General features: G+C 36.7%; 1 protein-coding gene and 1 non-coding gene across 3 annotated transcripts in view; both read right to left on the minus strand.

The window, feature by feature from the left end:
- dgkb (diacylglycerol kinase beta) overlaps window positions 1-25948 on the minus strand; it is a 271623-nt gene that overhangs the window by 127697 nt on the left and 117978 nt on the right. For both annotated transcript variants that reach the window (XM_031903168.1, NM_001102744.1), the window contains 5 exon segments: window positions 21078-21152; window positions 19937-20022; window positions 18630-18719; window positions 18257-18417; window positions 5305-5369 (listed from right to left, as the gene is read on the minus strand). In XM_031903168.1, the coding sequence (XP_031759028.1) occupies window positions 5305-5369; window positions 18257-18417; window positions 18630-18719; window positions 19937-20022; window positions 21078-21152 (477 nt within the window).
- Window positions 1733-1851, minus strand: LOC116411802. Its single transcript, XR_004223368.1, has one exon. It is a non-coding gene; the product is annotated as a 5S ribosomal RNA (ribosomal RNA).

Raw genomic sequence — 25948 nt, forward strand, 5'->3', positions numbered from 1 at the left:
GCAGAGTGCCATTGAGCCCTATGGGAGACTTTCCTTGGGCCGGGTTGGAGCTGCAGAGTGCCATTGAGCCCTATGGGAGACTTTCCTTGGGCCAGGTTGGAGCTGCAGAGTGCCATTGAGCCCTATGGGAGACTTTCCTTGGGCCGGGTTGGAGCGGCAGAGTGCCATTGAGTCCTATGGGAGGCTTTCCTTGGGCCGGGTTACATAGTTAGTTACATAGTTACATAGGGTTGAAAAAAGACCTGTGTCCATCAAGTTCAACCCATCCAAGTAAACCCAGCACACCTAACCCACACCTACCAATCTATACACTCACATACATAAACTATAAATACAACCACTAGTACTAACTGTAGATATTAGTATCACAATAGCCTTGGATATTCTGATTGATCAAGAACTCATCCAGGCCCCTCTTAAAGGCATTAACAGAATCTGCCATTACCACATCACTAGGAAGGGCATTCCATAACCTCACTGCCCTCACCGTGAAAAACCACCTACGCTGCTTCAAATGGAAACTCCTTTCCTCTAATCTAAAGGGGTGACCTCTGGTGCGTTGATTGTTTTTATGGGAAAAAAGAACATCCCCCAACTGCCTATAATCCCCTCTAATGTACTTGTACAGAGTAATCATGTCCCCTCGCAAGCGCCTCTTTTCCAGAGAAAACAACCCCAACCTCGACAGTCTAACCTCATAGCTTAAATCTTCCATCCCCTTTACCAGTTTAGTTGCACGTCTCTGCACTTTCTCCAGCTCATTAATATCCTTCTTAAGGACTGGAGCCCAAAACTGCACTGCATACTCAAGGTGAGGCCTTACCAGGGACCTATAAAGGGGCAAAATTATGTTCTCATCCCTTGAGTCAATGCCCTTTTTTATACAAGACAGCACTTTATTTGCTTTAGTAGCCACAGAATGACACTGCCTGGAATTAGACAACTTGTTATCAACAAAAACCCCTAGATCCTTCTCCATTAAGGAAACCCCCAACACACTACCATTCAGTAGATAGTTTGCGTTTATATTATTTCTACCAAAGTGCATAACTTTGCACTTATCAACATTGAACCTCATTTTCCAGTTTGCTGCCCAGTTATCTAATTTTGTCAAATCGCTCTGCAAAGCGGCAGCATCCTGCATGGAACTTATAGTTTTGCACAATTTAGTGTCATCAGCAAAAATAGAAACAATACTGTCTATGCCCACCTCCAGGTCATTAATAAACAAGTTAAACAGCAAAGGCCCAAGGACTGACCCCTGCGGTACTCCACTAACCACACTGGTCCAATTAGAAAATGTTCCATTTACAACCACTCTTTGTACTCTATCCTTCAGCCAGTTCTCTATCCAATTACAAATATTATGTTCTAAGCCAATATTCCTTAATTTGATCATTAACCTTCTGTGAGGTACTGTATCAAACGCTTTAGCAAAGTCCAAGTAGATGACATCAACTGCCATTCCAGCATCAAGGTTCCTGCTCACCTCCTCATAAAAGGCAACTAAATTAGTCTGGCAAGATCTGTTACGCATAAAACCATGCTGGCACAAACTAATAGTATTGTGAACTGCAATGTATTCAAGTATCCTATCCCTTATTACCCCTTCCAAAAGTTTTCCTACTACTGATGTCAGACTAACAGGCCTATAGTTTTCAGGCTGAGAACGGGATCCCTTTTTAAATAACGGCACCACATTAGCAATCCGCCAGTCTCTTGGCACCTCTTTAGCCTACAACACCTGGTATTCCCAGGCGGTCTCCCATCCAGGTACTAACCAGGCCCGTCCCTGCTTAGCTTCCGAGATCAGACGAGATCGGGCGCTTTCAGGGTGGTATGGCCATTGAGCCCTATGGGAGGTTTTCCTTGGGCCAGGTTGGAGCTGCAGAGTGCCATTGAGCCCTATGGGAGACTTTCCTTGGGCCAGGTTGGAGCTGCAGAGTGCCATTGAGCCCTATGGGAGGTTTTCCTTGGGCCAGGTTGGAGCTGCAGAGTGCCATTGAGCCCTATGGGAGACTTTCCTTGGGCCAGGTTGGAGCTGCAGAGTGCCATTGAGCCCTATGGGAGGCTTTCCTTGGGCCGGGTTGGAGCTGTAGAGTGCCATTGAGACCTATGGGAGGCTTCCAAAATCATGCAAAGTCTGAAAGGTTTGCCCACCGTTTACGAGCGCTCAATACGAAAAAGTCGCGACAATATATGAGCAAATCGTAACGGCTACGAGAAAATCGCAAATAATACAAAAAAGCCGCAAAATGTTTGTTTTTCAATCCGAATTTTTCCCATTCAGATTATATTGGTTCAACTATAGGGAAGAGCAAGGTATGCTTTGTCAATAAACTCAACATCTGTGTCCATTTGTGCACAACTGTAATTGGGAATGTGGTGGTAAATAAACCCTTCGGGTTATCAGTCTGTTAAAGGTACTTGTATCTAAAAATGCTCCTTCATTTACCTACAGTGCAAGCGCGTCCATCCCACCTTCTGTTCTAAATCAAGTATAAGTGTGCCTACTGATGCAGGGGAAAGGTGGCCATAGCTCTCCATTGCACACTTTGACATAGCAGAATGGCGCCTAGAATCACGCACAGATCAGATGTCATTTTGACAACAAGTGTTGGAAATTACAAAATTCTGATGTGGAACAACATAGATAATGGCACAGCAAGGCAATTATAAGCAGGTAAAACCTGCATGTTTATTTAGTGCAACACAGTAACGTTTCGGGGTGAACTCCTTCGTCAGACGTTACTGTGTTGCACTAAATAATCGTGCAGGTTTTACCTGCTTATAATTGCCTTGCTGTGCCAGTTTCTATGCTGTTCGAGATTGGAGGGTGCCGTTCCCTCTTGATACTGGGCACCAGGCTAAAGTTTTTTCTTTTGGAGGAGCCAGGGTGTGCTGGTGAGTTTTTCTTTATCCAAAATTCTTATGTGTTCATAATTGTGTCTTTTCCTTGATTGTATGCATTTTGAGAAGTGCTAACAATATTTGCAGTAATATATAAAAGGAAAATATACTGTACATTCCCAACTGTTTGTACAAATATGTATATATAATATATAAAAGTAAAGAGGGATGACGGCACTCACAGGGAATTTCAAACTGGAGACATCAGATGAGGTGTAGAAAGTGAGCTTTTTATTTAGTCCTTTAGTTGGACTAAATTAAAAGCTCACTTTCTACACCTCATCTGATGTCTCCAGATTGAAATTTCCTGTGAGTGCCGTCATCCCTCTTCACTTTTGCATTTTGCTATATCGCACTGGCACCCAGGTAGCCTCTATTTCTATTGGTGTGCAGCTTAATAACTGTATATATATATATATATATATATATATATAAATATATATACACAGAAAGATACACAGAATTATGCATATTATAAGGAAAATGATATATTACAAACACATTACAATTTTGTCACTTCCTCTGAATCCCATTAAAAATGTTATCATACTGACCTGGTGAATGGATTCTGAAATGTTCTTTTTAATGTTCATTTTTGGGTAAAAAAAATTGCCATATACATATTAAACTAATTTAATATCCCTGCATTAACGTACTTTCATGCAGACTCAGCAGAGAAATCCATTAATATAGTTTGTTCAAATAGTTCATAACTATAGCAAATACATTAAGCTGCTACACAGCAATTCTCTTGGCAAAACAAAGTGGTCTTGACAATGAAACAAGGTAGAAAAACTATTTTGATGACTTCACATGAAATGTATTTATGAGTATTAATAATGCATGCACTTAAATAGCCTGGCATTTGCGACCCATACAGGTTTTAGAAAATAGGACAGTACAATAATTTCAGAATTCAAGGACAAATACATTATAAAAGTTTTTTTTTTTTTGCCAATACTGATATCTTATTTTTATATACCATTCAGTACCTGCATCACTGTATATATATTTGAGAAAAAAAGACTTTTCTTAAACCAATCTTATTTATGGGTGGGATATTAATAAGCTGGAAGGAGTACAGAGACGTCCAGTTGGACAGTCCTGCACTAAAATTTGTTCATTTAGCTCTGCAAAAATATGCTGTTTGTTTATCCTCTTGCTACAGTTTATACTGAAGGAAAAGACTATTTAAAAAAAAAAAATGAAATAAAAGAAATACAGGTATAGGATCCATTATCCAGAATGCTTGTGACCTTATCCCTTATCTGGATTTTTAGGGATGAAGGGAATTTTCTGCAATTTGGATTACAATACTCTAAGGCAGTGGTTCCCAACCTTTTTTGCACCACGGACCGGTTTCAAGCAAGACAATTTTTCCAAGGACCAGGGATGGGGGGTGTAGCGCACCTAGTACTAGTTAAATTTTATATTATGCACTTTACTATTAATATTATTATTACATACAGCTTAATAAAGTACTACAGGGAAAAAGGAAAGAATTTGAAACAATTGTTTTCTTAAAATGGGGAGTTTTCTAGATAATGTATTTCTGGATAAGGATCCAGTACCTATTTTTTAAGTTCTGAAATTATACTTTTGCACTTCATATGCAGCCATTAGCTTGTATTTAATATCTAAAAGAATACTTATAATTTTATTTTAATACTTATTTTGTGTGGCTACCTGATTGTGTCTAGTGATGAACAAATCTGTAACGTTTTCACTTAAGCAAAAAATTCGCGAAACTGAGGAAAAATTTGCAAAATGGCAAAATGCGGCTACCGCACAACTTTTTTGACACATGACTTTTTTTGACACAACCACAACTTTTTCCTCACTCGCCATATTTCTTTTGCTCAAAATATTTGCGCCAGTTTTGTGAAAACGTCTGCCAATGGAGAAATGCGGAATTTGGCTGCGAATCCATGTCTTGCGAAAAGTTGCTTATCAATAAAGGTATGGGACCTGTTATCCAGAATGCTTGGGACCTGGGGTTTTCCAGATAAGGGGTCTTTCCATAATTTGGATCTCCATAACTTAAGTCTGCTAAAAATCATTTAAATATTGAATAAACCCAGTTGGCTTGTTTTGCCTCCAATAAGGATTAATTATATCTTATTTGGGATCAAGTACAAGGTACTGTTTTATTATTATTATAGAGAAAAAGTACATCATTTTAAAAACTAGAATTATTTGCTTATAATGGAGTCCATGGGAGATGGCCTTTCCATAATTTGGAACTTTCTGGATAACGGGTTTCCGGATAAGGTATCCCATACCTGCACCTTGATGGGACATTAAACAATACTCCATTAAGCTGTGGGGCAGTATGCTACATACTATTTATATACATGCAGTAAGTAATATGTACATATATATCTGCATTCTTACCTACTGTTGAACTTTTCTGGATGTTTTTCTCGCATTAGATGAAATCTATGTGCAATGGATGCATCCTATAAAAAGTAAAATGAAAGTATTATATTATTTATGTCAAATATAATCAATTAGATATGTTTGTTACTTTAAGAAAACCTTTAGAACTGTGCGAATTTTCTGTTATTTTTCCATTAATATCCGCCACTTTTCCGTGCTTTGAAAAAATCATATTTTTTTTGCTTTGCGACTATTCATGCGACAAAATCATATTTGTCCCAACGACTACAAAAGTTCCGAAATTTTCAAATTGAAACAAAAAAAAAACAAGACGTATTTCGTGATTCGGATTCGTACTTTAATAAACGGGCCCCTAAATGTAATTTCTAAAATGTAATTTCTATTTTGACAAATTGGCACAGTTGGGCCAGACCTAGCGTGTAAGTGTCAATCAATGTACGCATTGTGCACACAGTGGTATATGACTGTTAAAAAAATTGTGGGAAAAAAACATGGGAACTGCATCCAAAATAGCCATTTGCTCTCTGTGTCAGTCACTACATAATGAGCCCTATAATGAATGGAACAATGCACTGATTGGTAATATCCACTGTTTAGATTTGAAATGTAATATCTCCATTGCAAAATGTGAATTTTTCTTAATTTCACTCATTTTTATTTCACTAATGTCTTTTATGATGTTCCCACATTAATCTATAAATAACAAATGTGAGTGTTACTACATTATATTACAATATTTACTTTAAAAGACTTTCATTGGGATTAACAGAAGCCATTCCAGCTAAACATCGGGCTGGCACCATGTGGCTTCTTATTTAGTGAGTGTCCCAAAGACTGGTGCGTGTGTGTGCAAATCCACTGTCATGCATTAATTGAAGAATATTCCATTAAACCATGTAATTACTTTGCAGTAATTAGCATTGTCCTTCACTGAAGTGAAACACTTATACTCATGACAAATAGCATGAAAATATTCATACAATAGCATCACCATCAACTGCAACTCAGAATCCATATTACTATTCCCCATGCAGTAATATCTTGCTAGACAAAGGAAGTTTTTCATTCATGCATTATTTGTTATTAATACATTGTCTCGGAAACAGGAAGCATTTTGCGCTAGAGATTTGCGAGCAAATTACATGGATTATTAAGGACGACTACAATGTGAATACAACCCATACACAGAACTGTATTAATGGCAGAATTATTAGAAGCTTAGTCTAACACTTTTATTTATTTATTAATTTTTTTGAGTCAAAAAACAATGAAGCAGTGAATCCATGTTGTGAAAGAACTAAGAGATACTATAATCTATGAGAAGATGAATGTCAAAGAAAAAAGAAAAGAAGTGAAGTAATAACGAGTAAAGATATATACTATATAGGTGAATGGTCTTAAGGTAACATTTGCCAATGCCCCCCCCCCCCTTTAGCTCATAACAAGTTTACTATCATGTACAAATATTGCTATATCAGCTGTTTAGCCATAGTTCCAGGATTATCTCAAGCAGCAAATAATTGGAGTGAGCTCTAAAACATATATTTTTTTGAAAGGGAAATACGTATTTTTCTAAGGCAGTTCTCCTTTACAGTAATCCCCTTGACTGGTGAGATTGAGAGAAATTAAAGGGGATTTATCTTGTACCTATTTTGCGTAAATTACTTTACATTGCTTCAGACAGTTATGAATGTAGGGTAATGTGCAAACTGCAATTTTCAAATGCAAATTCCCATGTTTTATTCTCAGATTGCAGAGTTTTTTTTCACAGAGTCTTTGTGGCCACAAATTGAGTTGTGCTTGTCCCAGGTGCAGTTAATGCGTAAAAAAAAAATAATATTACCCATGCTTTTTTTGTTAGTTGGGTTTAATTGCAGATAATATTTTAGCAACACTTCTGGGCCACCAATGCTCAGAGCATTAATTATTTTGCAGCAAATTTGTTGCAGTGATCAATGTATCCTGCTGTGGGCACCGTACAAGTCACCACCAAAACTAGGGTGGCACTGAGTTCCCTAGAATCAATATGCTCACATTCATGTGATTCATCAGAAGTGGGAGGATTGACATGTTGGCGCTTAATAAGTTCAAGAATGGTGTTTGGGTGCAACTTTTATAAAGAGCAAAGATTTGGACACAAATTGTAGCTCCAGATGTAGGCACAGTGGTAGGCTTATTGGAGCATAGGGGATGATTTTCAACCTGCGTTTATCTGCAGTGTGTCAGTAGCCTTAGTGCTTCAACAAACACACACACAACACCTTAATCAGTTTAAAATCCAGGAAGGCTGTGTGAGTAACATCTGACCAACAGCAATTTGTGGCAGCTGGAACAACTAATTCTTCCTGCAAGAGCAAAGTGTATTAACAATTACTATTGATGAGTGAATCTGTTCCGTTTTTTGCTGAAAAATTTGCAAAATGGCAAAAATTCACATAACACATTGTTAATGGGCATTTTTTCATGGCAACTTTTTCAATACCCACAACTTTATTTTGTGGCCTTTGGAGTCTATGGGTGTTTTAGGCAGTTTGAATGTGTCAAGAGCAGCTGCTTAGATATGATAAAGGGGGAAAACTGAAGGGGTTGATACATGTATAGGATTTTATCTAGAAAGCTACAGGAAGGCCATCGCTCATAGACTCAATTTTAATAATATAATTCAATTTTTTTTAAAAAATATTTTTTTTTTCTCTGTAATATTTAAACAATACCTTGTACTTGATCCCAGAAAATATATAACTGATCTTTACAGGAGGCAATCCAATCCTGTTTGGAAAGTATGAAAATCCAAATTATTAAAAGACCCCTTATCCAGAAACACCATTTCCCAAGATAGTAAAATTCTAGATAACAGGCCTCACCCTTGTACTGTGAAGTCTGTGGGAGGAAAAAGGAGAATACAGGCTACTGATGCCATAGAAACTCGAAGGGACAGGCACAAAAGTCCTCTCATAATGGACACTGTGAACTTTATAGGACTCATTTACTAGTGCAAGATATGAGGGGGCAAATTCCCACGCAGAGTGCATAAAAAAAGCTCCTCTTTGCTTGTGCCTTGCACAAAACCAATGCTTTTGTCTAATTTGCTGCATAAGGTGCACAATGGAAATCACAGAATGAATGGATGCAAGTCTGTCCTGGAATAACCACCTGCCTTGAATAAACTTTTTCTATGATTCTTTGCGATCAAAGCCATGCAAATAGCTCACCATTTGATTAATAACTATATTTAAACTGTTTCTGGTTGATTCAAGATGTAAATTGATGCAAATTGTGAGTAAATTGATACAAAACAATTCTGAAGGAATTACACATCATAAATCACCAGATATTTTCTGTATCAGTTGTATAGTTGGAATGCTCTGTGTTTTACAATATTGTATATTTATATAGTTATATTTCTACATTTATGTGTATTTGTAATACCAGATAAGGATGCTTTACATTAAAAAGAAACAATAGTTGCTATTACTTGAGGCAGGAACATTGCAAAATGCAAGATGTACAGATTGCAATTCATAGTGACTAAAAATAGGGAAAGAGATTTGGTAGTAACTCTCCTTTAAGTACAGGTCTTTATATTCAGGCTACAAAATGGCCTTAATCAGTAATGGAACTACATTACTTCATACGATCTTCAATAATCCTATGCATAATTAGTATCTGAGAACAGACAAACTTGTCATAGATGGAGAATAGGATGACATACTGTACACTGTAGAAGAGATGCCATTAATGATTTTCCATTCATTTTTAATAACACAGGGTGATTAAGATGATATCGGTATCTACACTTTATTATTCCATATTCTAACAATGTCTGAATGGTTTAAAATTTTCCCCTGTAATATATTTCGATCGTAAGACCAAATGTGAAACCTACATATTCCCATTTACATTAGATATAATAATAATTATGTAAGAAGACATTACTTTCCTTTCCATTTTTGTGATTCAAGTCATGGCATCTAGTTTAATTTCATTGTTTAACAGTACTTTACTGAATATTAACTGCTCAAAGCTTAACTGTGTATTATATATATATATATATATATATTATTATTATTTATAATAATGAGAAGTTTATTATATTTGTTTCTTGGTTTATTTTGCCATTATATACAACAGCAGAAGTCAAGTTTAAAAACATTAGCAACACTGAAGCAGAAGATATTTCTAAAGGTTGCTATACACATTCCTATAAACCCAACACAGTACTTCTGCCTAGTGGTGGGCTTGCCAACTGATATCTATTGGGCAGGTTTTCAAAAATCTGTTGGGGCGAGGCCCACATTGGCTTGTGGATGTGGCCTGCATTACTTTCATTTTGATCTGATAGTTTGGTGACCAGTGGATCTTTAGCTGTATGGCCATCTCAAGTTACAACTAGTGACTCATGAGCCACCCTCTTTGATGTTGTTTCCAGTGGCCTCAAAGAAGGTGCCAATTTGAAAGCAAAGTTTTACCCCCACACAATTTTATTCCAAGTAGAGCCTTTTGCAGGCCAGTAGTCCACAGGGGGCTGCCAAATAGCCAATCAAAACCCTTATTTTGCATCCTCAAGGAACTTTTTCATGCTTGTGTGGCTTACCAACACATTTTACATCTGATTACGGTTTATGATTAAAAAAAGGTTGGGGATCCCTGGTGTAAAACCACCTAGGCTAGGAGACAGACTAAAGCATGTTGTCTAAGTTGGAAAAGGTAGACATTTATGGCCAAGGGGTCTAAAGAGAGTGTATTTCTGCTATGATAGCACCTGATAGCATCCATTAAAGGGGACCTGTCACCCTAAGAAATAAATCCTAATCCTTTTCTATGATGTTAGTTGAGCAAATAAACTTTACTAACACTATATAAATTTAGATTTTATTTCATTTTTTTCAGTCTTGGGATTTACAGTCACAGCAAGCAGGCCGGTGCCATTTGCGGAATGGAAAGTTAAAGTAATTGTAATTAAAAATCTGAACTGTCATATATTGGCTGCCCCACCTCTATGCCGCTTTTTATTTGTAGGTGACAGGTCCCCTTTATGTGCATTTATAGGCTTGCATAGTGTCTCCTGTATTTGTTCAAATATGTCTTTCCTTTTTAGTACATTGATAAAATACCAATCACTGCTGTATGTTCTTAGTAATGGTGTTTAGTTCAGCACAAGACATGGATGGTAAGATATGTCCTTATTTAAATTTTTAGATTTATCTAACAAATCTTGAAAAAAATCTCACAGCCTTAAAAAAAAATTGGCAACTTAAACCAGGCAATCTTCTGTTAATTTTGTTAAGTACAGGTATGGGACCCGTTATGTGGAAACCCGTTATACAGAAAATTCAGAATTATGGAAAGGCCACCTCCCATAGACTGTATTTTTAAGGAAATAATTCACATTTTTAAAAAATATTCCTTTTTCTCTGTAATAATACAACAATACCTTGAATTTGATCCTTTATATCCTTTATTAATCGTTATTGGAGGCAAAACAATCCTATTGGGTTTATTTAATGTTGAAATTATTTTTTAGTAGACTTAAGATATAGAGATCCAAATTACAGAAAGATCCTTTATCCAGAAAGCCACAGGTCCCGAGCATTCTGGATAACAAGTCCCATACCTGTATTATAAATAGTCACATTTTTAAAAATGGATGGAATAATTAAACAATTGTCCAATCAAGAAAGTTTAAGTTTATAGAAAACATCTTTTTTTCATGATCAATTTTTAAAAAGACTTGATAATGGAAACAAGGCACCTTAGAATCCATATGATCAGTGTATAAATATGAGATCAAAATATGTCAAAATATGTGTCTGATGTCTTTTTCTATAAGTCTGTGCAGACAAAAATTTACTAATACTGAAGGAGAGGGGGCTTTAGCATAGAAGGGGTTTCTTGTAAGGATATAAAAAAATTACCTATAAAGGTGAATAAAGGTGAGGTGATGTACACTGTGGGTTAGATGCATCATCAAACAGATTCAGTAGTAATAGATTAGGAAGGAATAATCCCCCCTCCAAGAAGTTGACTTTTTAATGACCCGCATTTACTGATCTTCCATTCGTACTTCCATACTGTGACCTGTTGTAGTAATGAAGTCCTAGCAACCAGACTGCAGTTGAACCTACAGACACCGTCGTACAACACTGACGTCTGTAGTACATCATACTACAGTAAAACTTAATTAAAAGGCAAACTACCTCTTTTTGAAAGAAGGGAAGGGAGAATTCTGACTTGACTCTGGTCTTTCTATCCCACTATAGAATTCATTCGATGGGGGGAAGACCTGCATTGACAAGTATAATCTCACTGCTCATTCAATATTGTTCTCTTGCATGTACGTTTTTCATCACAGAAATGAGCTCACTACAGAGTGACAAATTAAAACAAACAGTATAAATGTGTCCCATTCAGTTTTGTATAAAACTGCATAACAAACTTTGAAAGTTTCCAAGAGTTATTTTCCAAGATTTTTCAGAACTGTATTTGTGTTCATACCATAATATTTTTAACACAAGTTTGTTTGCTCTTTTCTGAAATAGAGAACCACTTTATACGTCACTTTACAGACGTATAAAATTTCATATGAACCTACAGGCAAATAAATCTACATTACATTATGTGTTTGTTTGTGTTGTGAACATGGTTCTATTTTTCTGCATTAACTTAATGATAATTGTGAAACTTATATTTCTTTGGAAGGAAAAAAGAGAACTTGCAATGGTTAACACTAGATTATAACATGAACAAACAAAAATATATCATTGCAGGGCAAGATGCAATAGGCAAGGCCTGGTCCTTGGAACTGAGCATGAGATGAAAGAAACTAGGCATTTATAGGGAAGTTGGATAAATAACGAAGATACTGGAGGTGGCAGTGTGGGGCATTGAAATGTGTAAGAAAATAAGAAATGGCATTGGACAGTGAAACTGTGATGAAAAGGACATTTAAATGTCATTAGTAATAGCTTTAGGGTAACAGTATTATACGCCCATCTGTGATGTCGCCCTGTCCTCCTAAGCACAGTGCTACTCTACTATTCATTTGAAAATGTATTGACCATCTATGCTGTCCATTGGACATAGCAATAAATACACAGTTTATTTTTATATAAAAAGAGCCTGACGATTTTTAAACCCCTAGACACATGAGTCAGCCCTTGTATTAATATTAGTAGTATACTGCTAAACCAGTAAGCAGCAGCCATTTTTTGACACTAGGATTTATGCATGATACTGACCATGCATACTGACCAACAGTGCTGGCTGTAGGAAACAAAAGCACAACTAAGGAGAACAGGGAGAATAAGCACTGAAAGTTGTGGAATATTAGAAAAGGACAACTGTGTCAAAGGGTTGTGCGGGAGAGCATAATTTATTTACCTTGTTCACAAAACTTTTTGTTAAACTAACTTTATTAATTAAAAAAGGAGTATGGTATGATAAATATACATGTATATATATATATATATATATATATATATATATATATATATATATATCTTTGTACCAGTTACTCTTTGTAATCTTTCCTGCTTCTGAACTTTCAGGTTTCCATGTATAAGTAATGAGCTGAAGTGTTTTTAAATCCGAAGTTCAAAGACAAGAGTTGAGCTGAACCAACAAACCATTATATTTCAGCATAACTGGAAAGGGCACATTTGCATTGCACATAGATATAAGTGTTAATAAGAGCTTTAGGAACACAATAATATGTTGTGCAATTGTTTTAGTGTCGAATTAACGATCCATGATTGATTTTAGCAGATATGAAAGAACAAGCCAGTAAGTAATCAAACAGAAGAAGGAGGATAAATGGTAAATTCATAACTTTATCAACTCAATACAGTGTGCTATAATTAGATATTTTTTAAAATCTAAGGGCTCCGGCACGCGGGGAGATTAGTTGCCCGCGACAAATCTCCCTTGTCACGGGCGACTAATCTCCCCGAACTACCATCCCACCGGCGAACATGTAAGTCACCGGTGGGATGGTACACGCTGCGCAGGCGATTTCGGCAAGTTGCCGAAGTTGCCTCGCGAGGCATTTACGGCGATTTGCCGAAATCGAGCCACCGCGTGTGCCATCCCACCCGGCGACTTACATTTTCGCCGGTGGAATGGCAACTGATGGCAACACGGGGAGATTAGTCGCCCGCGAACAGGGAGATTTGTCACGGGCGACTAATCTCCCCGTGTGCCAGAGCCCTAAAGATCTAGGTTGAACAAGATTTCTTGTCTTCTGTTAATATTTTAAAGATAACAGAACATGAGGTAAATAAATCTAATATCAAAATATATTTGGATAATTTAGAGCATGAGCCATGGTGCTACTTTACATGGGAAAAATTAAAGTGATCAGTTTTAGTTTTTTCTGGGTGCTGTCATGTTTACAATGTGAGGAGACCTGGCTTGTAGGTTCAATCACTACATGTGTGATTTTCTTTTTAGATAATCTGCCAATCCTCTTACCCATAGCTACCCAATAGGAAGGATACAGGTATAAATTTAGGTTAAACATAGTTTGTGCAAATTGTTCTTACCCACATCCAGTATGGTGTTCTGGATATATTCTAAATAAGGGGGGAGTTGACCTAGAGGTTCAGTGACCAACATGTATGTGAAATTTCATGCTAGAGACTCCTTGTGACCATGGACACTTAATCCCCAAGTGTCCCAGAAAAAGTTTGACTGTCAAACTTGAGTGCCATAGGAGAAATGCATTATATAAAAAGTACCTTTACCTGATTACCATTTCTGCCCTATTCTAGCATATCTAGCAATGGAGGATTAAATACTGTAGCTTATACAGCATTGCTGGAGTATAGCACCATGGCATAATAACCTTGATTACAAATAACAGAATACAGTAATGGTAATGGTTACTACATCTGATTCACTGAACTTAATCCAAACCCCAAATGCATAACCTTCTCTTTATCTAAACTGTATATCAGTGCCAACACCTCCCCATGGTTACCCACAAAAAGGATGTCATTCCTAACCCCTATTTTGCTTTAAATTACTGACAACCAAAAGCATGGAGACATAGTTCTAAGTCTTTATTATACTAATTCAATAACTGTATTCTAACTTCTGAACCATGCAGTGCATGTCCTTTATTGTATATTATTGACTTTAAGCAAACATTCTTATATATATATAGAAAGCAGGAAACAAAAATAGAAATGACAGAGCACAGATAGCTTAAAATCCTCATGTTAGATGCTAGAAACAAGAAAATCTGCATATGTAAGAACACACAGTTATAGGGGTACAAATTAGTATATACATTAAGTCCCATGCAGAATAAACTGTGAGTCATGTGATAGGAATTACATCACTGAACACTGATGACATCACTAAGGATTCAATTGTGTATTAATGTGTATAATAGTGGCTCTTGTATATCAAATTTATAAACTAAAATGAGTAACAAAAATAAGTAACAATATGCACAAAAAGATATATATGTACAATGATTGCTACCTAGAATTTCATATTTTATTAACCCTAATGCCCTGCTCAGTGAACTTGATCTGTATTCAATTTAAGATAATAGTTTGTTACCTAGAAATATATACATACACACATATATGCTAGGATAGTAAAAATTTCCCTTACACAATATTTGTTATGCTAGAATTCTGCACAGTCCTGTAGAGTAAATAATACATCAACTTCAGGTTCGACAAAATAAAACCATTAAATATTTAATATTCCCGAAGCAAAGTATTATTTTCCACTGATTACTAAATTTTTGAAAGAGAGATGCACATCTATGTCGGAATAAGGACTATTCACTGTGGCCTACTTTACAGCTGGCAGTTAGCAAAAGAAATGTGTCACTACCCATATTTTTTTTTCTAATAAGATATGAACAAAGAGAAGCCATTTATGCATTTCCTTACCGCAGTTTTTAGTTGAATGTTAAGTACGCTTTAAACTACAGGTTGTAATCTACACAGCAAGACAAAGTAGAAAGTGTGAATCTAAAAATATTTTTGATATATAATTGGCATTTATCCTATGTCTATTAAGATAAAATATCACAATGATCTGAGCTAAGGAATTGGGTCACATTCTTCACGTAACCTTTGAAAATTATTTTCTAGTGCAAATGAGACCTTAAGGTCTGGTTTTGCATATGACACTTTAATATGTGCTAAAGAAGGCATTATTATTACGCGTGTATTTGCAACATATGAACCATGTAGAAGGTCTTAAGATAGCTTTCATTTAATTTCCAGACAGGTAAGAGCCATTCCTACTAACCTTCAGTTTTAGTTCACAGATTGCAACCAAAATGCTCCATATCTAAATATAAAATGGGCATTTGGAATGGGATTATCATTAGTAATTGTATTTCATTATTGCAAATTCTTTTTCTATTTTAAACCATAAAAAGGCAGTTGAATGTGCTGCATTTATGATAATCCAGGGTAACGTATATTGAGAATAGCAAAGCATCAGGTGAATGGAATCCAAAAGATAATGATTTTTATGGAAAAAAAGATTTAGAAGAATAATGGAATATTTAGTTTTATATGTTGTAGGCTTGTGAATTTCATTAGCTGCAAAATATAAATTATTGCTGATGGTTTGCTCATGAAGGACTCAGATACATTACTGTCTTCTTTTTGTACAACTATTTGGTGTTCTACAGTATTAAAAAACACCTTTGGTTAAAAGAAAAAGCTTGAAATTGCTCTCCAGTGATTTACATCCAGTGATTTACAGCACAGGGGTGCTGCCTCTCCTGCCCATTGCTATACTTAAATGGGGAGCTAAGCATTTGCCACTCTGCCACAAAGCTATCCCCCAGGTGGCAAAACAACAGGGAATGCCATTTCTGCCTTACATGTGATGGATCAAGACCATTTGAGTTTGTTTTAGGCCTTTCTAATATCAATGCCAAAGCATTGGATTCGCTCATCACTAATTTTTGTATTTTCAGATTAAACCATTGCAGGCAGTCCATATTTTGTCTCAACCCTTTCCCACAGTCACTTTTTAGAGATGCATTATTTATAACAGGATTAGAAACTATAAACAACATTAATGTTAAGAGAATATTATAAACAGTATTAAATTCAGAAGCCCCAATCTGTTTTTGTTTTCTGTTTCTGTGTATCTCACTACAGTACCTCCTTCCCAGGAGTCTGTCCATGCCCTGAATAGTCAACCTCTTTCACAAAATTGCTAGACAACTGACAATCAGAATAAAGTAGGTATTTCCACCAGTGACTCAAGAAAAACAAAGAAACGCCAAAGACATGTTTGATGACTCTGGTGCACATGACAACAGGGGAGGTTGTGTGTGCTAGCTATTCTTATTAGTTGTACGCCAAGAGCCAATAATAGATGGGGGAAGAATTTAGTTGGTTTCAACACTGAATCCGTATACCCTACATTTTCCTTTACTTACATAGTTACATAGGGTTGAAAAAAGACCAGAGTCCATCAAATACAACTCTTCCAAGTAAACCCAGCACCCACAAACCTATACTGACCTATCTATACACTCACATATATAAACCATATATACCAACATTAATACTAACTGTAGATATTAGTATCACAATAGCCTTGGATATTCTGCTTGTTCAAGAACTCATCCAGGCCCCTCTTATAGGCATTAACAGAATCTGCCATTACAACATCACTAGGAAGGGCATTCCCCAACCTCACTGCCCTCAACGTGAAAACCCCCCTACGCTGCTTCAAATGGAAGCTCTGTTCCTCTAATCTAAAGGGGGGCCTCTGGTGCGTTGATTATTTTTATGGGAAAAAAGAACACCCCTATTTGTCTATAATCCCCTCTAATGTACTTGTACAGAGTAATTATGTCCCCTCGCAAGCACCTTTTTTCCAGGGAAAACAACCCCAATCTTGACAGTCTAACCTCATAGTTTAAATCTTCCATCCCCTTAACCAGTTTAGTTGCACGTCTCTGCACTCTCTCCAGCTCATTAACAACCTTCTTAAGGATTAGTTTACTAGTCATGTGGTTCACATTGCACAATTCCCCAGCACTGAATTACAAAATGATGCGCCCCTAGTACAGCCCTCAAATGCATACTATCTCTTTATTTCATTACTGCTGTCCCTCTGTCACACTCTACATTCACTCATTGCGTTTTGTTGTTATTTATGTTTGTCTGTTTATGGCTTTTATTAAATATCCCTCTTAAAGGGGTTGTTCACCATTGAGTTTTAGTATGATGTAGAGAGTAATATTTTGAGACAATTTGCAAGTGGTCTTCATTTTTTATTATTTGTAGTTTTTTCTTATTTCACTTTTTGTTCAGAATCTCTTCAGTTTCAGCAGCTATCTGATTGCTAGGGTTCAAATTACCTTAGCAACAATGGAGTGGTTTGAATGGGAGACTGGTATATGAATAGGAGAGGGACTGAATAGAAAAACAAGTTATTAAAAGTGACAATAATAATAAAGTTATAGCCTCACAGAGCAATAGTTTTTTTGGCTGCTGGAGTCAGTGACCCCCATTTGAAAGATGGAAAGAAGAAGAAAGCAAATAATTTAAAATATATAAGAAAGAAATAATGAAGACCAAATGAAAAGTTGATGCTATAACATTCTAAAAGTAAACACAACCTTTGATATGAACACTTTTGTGACACAGAAATTTTGATTTATACAAATTATACACAACCCTCTAAAGTTTTGTATTGTGATTTATTTATAGACCTATAGATTAAAAATCTTGTCTATACAGTGATGTCCAAATCAATAAAAAATAATCATGATTTGGTCTAAATCACAGTGGTTTTTGGATTGTCAATAATTTTACCCAGTTTACTTTTTATTGATTTGATGTTTATGGTTTTTGTTGGAAATGTTGGAAATATAACTCAGAAACCAAAAAAGCTAAAATCATACAAACTTATTGTAGTGTATACAAATATGTATATATATATATCTTACCACTCCAATTGAAAAATAATTGTTTATGATGCTGTAAGGCACTGGGTCTCCTTTTTCATCCTTATCATTTGGAATAACATCAATCTTCCATCTATCAAGTAGAACTACTGTGGCAATTTCAATATCTTTAAGAAACTTCATGAGGTTCTCGCCTTCATAGCCTAAATAGAAATGTACATATAACAATTCAATGCATATCCTCTCCATATGTGGGAGTACTAAAAAAATGCAGATTTATTTGTTGTTATTTTAAGTCATAATTCCCTTCAAATAAATAGAGAAGAAAAGGAAATTGAACACATAGAGAAAGATATTAATGTTGATAAATCAGCACCTTAGTATATACTATTTAGAAACAGAAAAGGTATTTTACCTCCTCCCCATCTTAAACACCTTGCTAAGTCATTGCCAGTACCAAGAGGCAAGACGGCCACGGGAGGCTGTTTTATCAAGTTGGCTTTGTCTGTTGTAAGAAAGAAAGAAAAGAAATGCATTGTCATTCGATATACTATCCTCACAAACCTTTGGCATTCATACTTCCATCTTTGGGCAGAAAAACACAAATTACATTTTTAATAAATTATTATAAAATATTAAAAGTCCACTAAATAATAAATTATATATTAGACTTTTTGAAAAGAACCCAACACTGAGATACGTTTAATTCATTTATTATATAATGCTTATATGTTGATTGTTGCTTTTTCAAGACTACGTTAATTAATTTACAAGAGGGGATTCCTGCTGTATTCTTTTGCGGCCTACTGTTGCTTCATTAGTATTAATTTTCAACTGGTGTAGGGAATTTTTGTATTAATACTTTTTATATTTATACCATTTGCTACTTTTGGCCAACAGTTAGGTTTAAACATTTATATCTTTTTTTCAAGCCATGCTAGCTATGATATTTATTAAAGCCTCTATAAAATCATACTTTTAAATGTGGTAATTTTTAACGTATATTAAATAAAAACTATACCCCCGAAACAATGTAGGTCTCTATAAAAATATATTGCATGAACAAGCTCATGTGTAAAACCCTGCTTCATCTAAATAAACCATTTTCATAAAAATATACTTTTTTAGTAGTACGTGCCTTTGGGTAATCCTAAATAGAAAATTGCCATTTTAAGAATTAAGCTCTGCCTCCTGGGCTCATACGATTCACAGTGCACACAACCAAACCAAGGGCACACATACATGCTAGGCCATATCAGCCAATGAATGAACAGAGTTCTGCTGTTTGCTTCCACACTTCTTCCTGTTACAGTTAGAGCTGCATTATTTCTGGTCATGTGATCTCTGAGGGAGCAGACAGACTAAATAGGTCACTTAACATAATATCAACTGTTGGTTAAGTATATAAGTATAGTTTTCCTTTCATAGATATAGAAGATAGTTAGAAGAGTTGTTTCAATGTAAACTTATTCTAGATCACCCAGAACTGTGATCAAATGACCTCAAGTCAATGTTGGGCCATACACATTTCTGTTTTCTTATAATGAGATTTATATAGTAAGCAGTAATTTCATATTTGAAAGTAATGCTAGATGCCCAGAAATGGCCTCAGTGGTTGAGGGGTGCCAGAATAAGCAGATAAAGTCAAGTGTTTAGGAAAAGTTTATTTTAAGAAATAAAAGTGGAATAACTGGTAATTGTTGTGTGTACTTATCCACATACCAATACAATCTAGAATCCAACCAACCGTTCCATCACCTCCACATGCAAGAACTTTGAAATCTGGAACATCACGAAAGAAATTTAATCTGGAGGAAAAATGAATTCATATATTAGCAAAAAAAACATAATAACTTTTATATTCAGACCAAGTTAAAATATTGTTTCCCACAATACAATAACAAATATTTTTATATATATATATTAATATTTAAGGGTTGGGAATTAAAGCAGATCAATTCATAAATAACTGAAGGCTAACAATTAAATTCTGGTTTTGATTATTGTCCTTGGACAGTACAGAACATGCAAATGCTTAGGTGAAAATATTTTGCTCCACATTTTGAGAAGAACATGAGGGACATAAAGCAGCAATAATTGGAGAAATGTCAACAGACTCTGCAATCCTGAGACATAATACTCTTCATCACAAAAGCTTTAGGCTTATGGTTTCAAACTCTTTTGTCAAAAGACAAAGATTTAGTTAACTGGATTTCAAACCCACTATTAATACATAACCAGCACAAACAGAATTTCATAGATTTGATTAGAATTAGGGATGCACCAAATCCAGTAGTCGGTTCGGTATTTGGCCAAGATTCAGCCTTTTTTTCGGCAGTATTTGGATTCGGCAGAATCCTTAGTCCTGGCTGAACCAACTCCAAATCTGAATCCTAAAAATCATGTGACTTTTTGTCACATAAATACAGAAGTTACAATTTAGTACAATTAACCCTTCCAAAACCTAATCAGCATATGTTATTTAGGTTTTAGATTTGGTTTGTTACTTGGTCATTGGAATCCTTTACGAAGGGTTCAGGGATTTGGCCAAATCCATAAAAGCTGATTCGGAGCATCCCTACTAAGAATCTCTAAATCTCTAAAAAATCTGCTAGAGTGGTCTAAATGGCCAAACCCTATTCCAATAAGGACATTTTGTTATTGATTAGAAAGAAAAAAAACTGATAAAAAAAACTTTAAAAACCTTTTTTTGTAAATTAAAAGTTATAGTTATATGTTCAGTGACAACAAATCCAATATGAGCACTGGTACCGTTTTTTGACAACAATGCAATTATCATGACTAGCGTTAAGGAAAGTCTAATATAAATGTATATATTTATTAGCTGCGTAAAATATCTTACCCTGGCATAGGTCCAATTCCAGCAAGACTATAAACCTGTCTTGGATTTAAAAGGTATTGAAATTTCCTATGTATCCTGCAGATAAAATACATATTGGAACAAAAGTTACTAATAGTTTATATGATGACAAAATAAAGTTAACGGTTTTTATAATACAATAAAGACACAATCCACACTTCATATATATTTGTTAATCTCCGCTAACATAGAATGGTTTTCATAAATAATTAATTAATGTGATAGAAATTGTGAGGGTGAAAAATGTTTTTCATAACCATAAAATAAAATAAAATCACAACAATCTATGTAGATCCCAATTGCTGTTCATATATTAAATAATGTGTTGTAAAATTAGGTATATTGATAATAATTGTGGAAATGCAACAACATTACCCCAGGCAATAGATCATGAACAGATATTGAAACCTAGCTGTGCTGTAAGGAAAATGTTTCAGGGGACAAAATGTAAAACACTAAATCCTAATAAGAAAGTGATATAGAAGGCCTTGGTTTGAGCTTCCTCAGTAATAAACATTTATATGAAATGCACATTGGTTTGAAACGTCACAACATAATATACAGGCACTATATGTAGGCTTCTGACACAAGTATATCAACAACCGCAGTTTAATAGCACAGAAATTAAATCCAAATAAGATGGGCCATATTAATGTAGTTGTTTGACAAATGAACCTTACAATTTTTATGTTCTAATGACTTCTTTTTTCATGCCTCTCCCCCCTCCTGTTCCTGAGTGCACAAGAACGGATGGGTATCTGAATCACTACAGATATTATACCATAAGGATATATATAAAGTTAATTTTATTACTTTCAACTATTAGATGTCTAAATTACTTAAAGGGGAGCTGTCACCCTTTGAAATAATTCAAAATTCCCTTCTTTCATGTTAATTGAGCAAAATAAACTTTACTTGGGATAAACAAATTATTCAACACACTTGTCTCTATCATTCTTTTGGAATCCATGATCACAGGAAGTAGATGCTGTGCCATTTTGTTGAAGCTGGCATCGTGGCAACCTTGGAATTATCCCCAAATGTATAATAATGTCTATGTGCCTAAAAGTAGGGCCTGATGCATGCTCCCAAGAACAAACTATGGGATATTAAAGACAGTAAGAAGTTAGGGTAAGATGTGAGCAATGGAAGAAAAAGTGCAGAATGGGTTGGTATTTTAGTGGCATAGAGCTGGGGAAGCCAACATATCATTGACAGTTGAGATCTTTAAATACATTTATAACAGGTTTGGAATCATATGGAATGATTGGGACCTGGAGTTTACTTAATAATGGATCTTAATAATCCATAATTTGGATCCCCTTTCCTAAAGTCTTCTAAAAATAATTTAAACACATGTAGCCAAGCTGGTTTCATTGAAAGTAAGCCTATTTTCCTGCTTTATGTGGATTTTCACTGTTGATATAAGGACTGCAGCAGTATGTATAGTAATAGGAATGAAGGGACTACAGATCCCAGAAGGCCATGCTCTGGAGAGGATGTGCTCCAAAAAGGAAGAGGAAGAAGGGAGGAAGTGGATCTGAGCACCTGAGGGGTGGAGAGCTGCCAGAGATCTCTGCTAAAGGCCAGAGTATGTGTGTGATGCTGCATGGAAAACAGTGACAGAGATCCCCCCTGCGCAGTGTGGGAAGCTGAGTGAAATCCTGCCAGCACTGAAGGGAGACCTGCATGTCCCAAACAAGTTTCCTGTCTCACATCTCAGTAGTAAGTGTGCCACAGTACTGAGATACAGGTAACTAACATACAGTATATATCTAACTGGTGCAGCAGCAGTAACACTGGGATATCATGTACAATATAGTTCCCTCATACATACTTTACAGGAGGAACAATCTGTGTCAGTTGTCACAGGAGATACAGACTGCAACAAGCCACTGTGGGACTATTATTACTGACCAACACAAGTGGATTACAGTGAAAACACTACTTAGAATCACAGATAATTGTGACAGTATACATTTGAAGCTATAATAACAAAGTACAAGCATCCTGGATGTAAATTGTTGTTTAAGGGCCCCAACGCTGCCGGCTTATAGGACATTAGGGGAGCTCCCAAACTTTGTTGTTAGAACTTAACTGCTAGTGCAGTTTACATTGCATTGCACTGTTATTGCTATTTCTGCCTGTTCATATTTTTTGCATTTATCTGCATTTAATTTTTTTCTAACTCATTTTCAGCCCAGTTCCTGTGTAATAAATCTGGGTTTGCTTCCTGTTTGTGTTGGTATTTACTGGGAATCTTTGGGGTGTCACCACAGTCACAACTACAGTACACCAAGCCATACCCTAGGGTGGGCTACATTTGGGGGCTCGTCCGGGATTCTTGAAGCTACGCCCACATTCCCTTTAAGAGTAACAGCCAGAGAAGAGATCCAATATGGACCCTGAAACTGTTGCAGAGTGGTGCCAAACCCTAAACATCAACACAGACCATTGTCTAGCACTGCTACTTCCTAAAGAAGATTTTACTACTAGGCAAATATATCAATTAATGGATGAAGTCATTCCCCAGGGTCGTTGTTTCATAAGAGGCATGAAGAAAGATGATGCTACTGCTACCACAAGTGTGTTGCTGGAGTGGGACTGCCGAGTAATAAACCTAAATGCACCACCTACAGTAGAGTTTGGTAAAGAGGGCCACAAAGCTCGGTTAGTTTTCCCCACTGAAGGGTCACCAGAAGGGGGATCTCCTACATCTACTGCAAATGAGCCACCTTTGGCTGTGTCCACAACAATAGGACCTGACTTCATTACTGCCCTAGGTGACTTTGTTGAGAAATGTACAAAGGGCAGCAGCCCCTATAATGGGATTGGTTATCGTAAACTGCGGTTCTTCTCTGGATCCCAGCCTGTTCCTACAGGTGAGGATGATTATGAGTCTTGGATGGAACAGTCTATGCACGTATTGGATGAATGGGATATTCCTGAGGCCCATAAGAAACAAAGAATAGCTGAAAGTCTGAGAGGAGCAGCTGCAGACACTGTGCGGAATCTGAAGTTAAGTAAACAGGACTGCACTGCCTATGATTATCTGCAAGCTTTGCAAGATGTGTTTGGCAGAACTGAAAATGCTGCTGATCTACTTTACCAGTTTGAGCATACTTATCAGGGGCATGGAGAGAAATTGTCAGACTATATACAACGTCTAGACAAAATCCTTCATCAGATATTGTTAAAGAAGGGCTTGGATCCAAAGTTGGTGGACAAAGTGAGAGTGAAACAGATCCTACAGGGAGCTCAACCCCTTGATCCCATAATGCTGAAGTTGAGGATGAAACAAGGGGAGGAAACACTCACGTACAATCAGCTAATAAAAGAAGTCCGAGAGGAGGAAGCCAGGCTAGAGGTCAAAGGGTCGATGGTGGGTGCCAGCTCTGGGCCAAAAGCCACAGTCAAAACTGTATGCCCTATGGAATCAAGTCAAGAGATGACCCAGATGAGGGGACAACTACAGATGTTAACCGAACTAATGACTCAGTTAACCAAAAGTCATTTGTCAACCTCGGGGGAAGCTAGCACTATGCTCAATACCACATCTGCAAGGTCAGACAGGCCTGGTCCTACCCCTGATAACACTTTCGGAAACATAGTGATATGTTACAAGTGTGGAGAGGCTGGTCATTATAGAGCACGATGTCGAAACAAACCAAACCCCGATAAAGTAATCAACCAATTATCTAAATTACTGAATGCAGAGAGGAAAAAGATGCAGGGAAACTTCAGAGAGCCTCAGTGAAGGAGCAAGCTGGGCGCTCGTTTAATGAATGCTCCAAGAAAACCCTTAATAGTGCTAAAAGGTGTGAGGAGGCAGCTCAGTCTAACAAAAGCGACCCTCATCCACAACCTAAAAATGCCCGTAAGCAGACTTCAAGAAGACACAGGGATCATAACAGTTCCCCTAAATGCCATACTGATGGTGCAGAAGGATACTTACAGAAGCAAAGGAAACTCCCTGCTGTCGGCTGTCATCATGGCAAATCAGACCAAAGTGAGCTGATGCAGAAACCAGCACTCCCAAATGGTTTAATTGGGCCATCACCCATTGTGCCAGTTCAAATTGAAGGGGTTTACTCAGAAGCACTCCTGGATACAGGAGCCCAGGTGACTTTACTGTATCGAGATTTCTACAAGAAATACCTCTCGCACATACCTTTGGAGAAGTTAGAAAAACTAGAGATATGGGGACTGAGTGAAACAAAGTTTCCCTATGATGGATATGTCAGTGTCAAGCTAGAGTTCTCTCCTACTGTGGCAGGAACTAATGAAGCAGTTGAGACATTGGCGGTGGTATGCCCCAGACCTCCTGGAGCTCTGCAGAATGCTGTGGTGGTGGGCACAAATACTGATCTGATAAAACGAATGTTAGCTCCTCAATTGGAACTGAAAGTGAAAGAGGGAGCCTCAATTCACCCGTTACTGCAGCCAGTGCTAACTTCTCTGGTGCGACAGAAGGAAGAACCTCCCGAAGGAATAGGAAATGTGTGGTACCTACAGAGGAAGGATCGTGTAATACAACCAGGGAAAATCACCTGCATGAGAGCCAGGGTAAAAATATGTTGGGAAAACCCTGGACATCATTTTGTAATTGAAGGTGGACCGGGACTGGACCTACCTTTTGGAGTAGAGTTGATCCCTGAAGCCTTGCCAGCTGACTGCCTGAAGAAGAATTGTGGCACTGTGACAGTTGGGCTCAAGAATACTACCAATGAGCCTGTGTTTCTCCACTCACACTCACTTTTAGGAAGAGTCTATTCAGCCAGTCTTGTGCCTGTAGCCGCACTGGGGAGGGATAAAGCAGAAGCCACAGTGTCAGCTGAACTGTTTGATTTAAG

This window comes from Xenopus tropicalis, chromosome 6 (assembly GCF_000004195.4).
Source record: "Xenopus tropicalis strain Nigerian chromosome 6, UCB_Xtro_10.0, whole genome shotgun sequence".
Lineage (NCBI taxonomy): Eukaryota > Metazoa > Chordata > Amphibia > Anura > Pipidae > Xenopus > Xenopus tropicalis.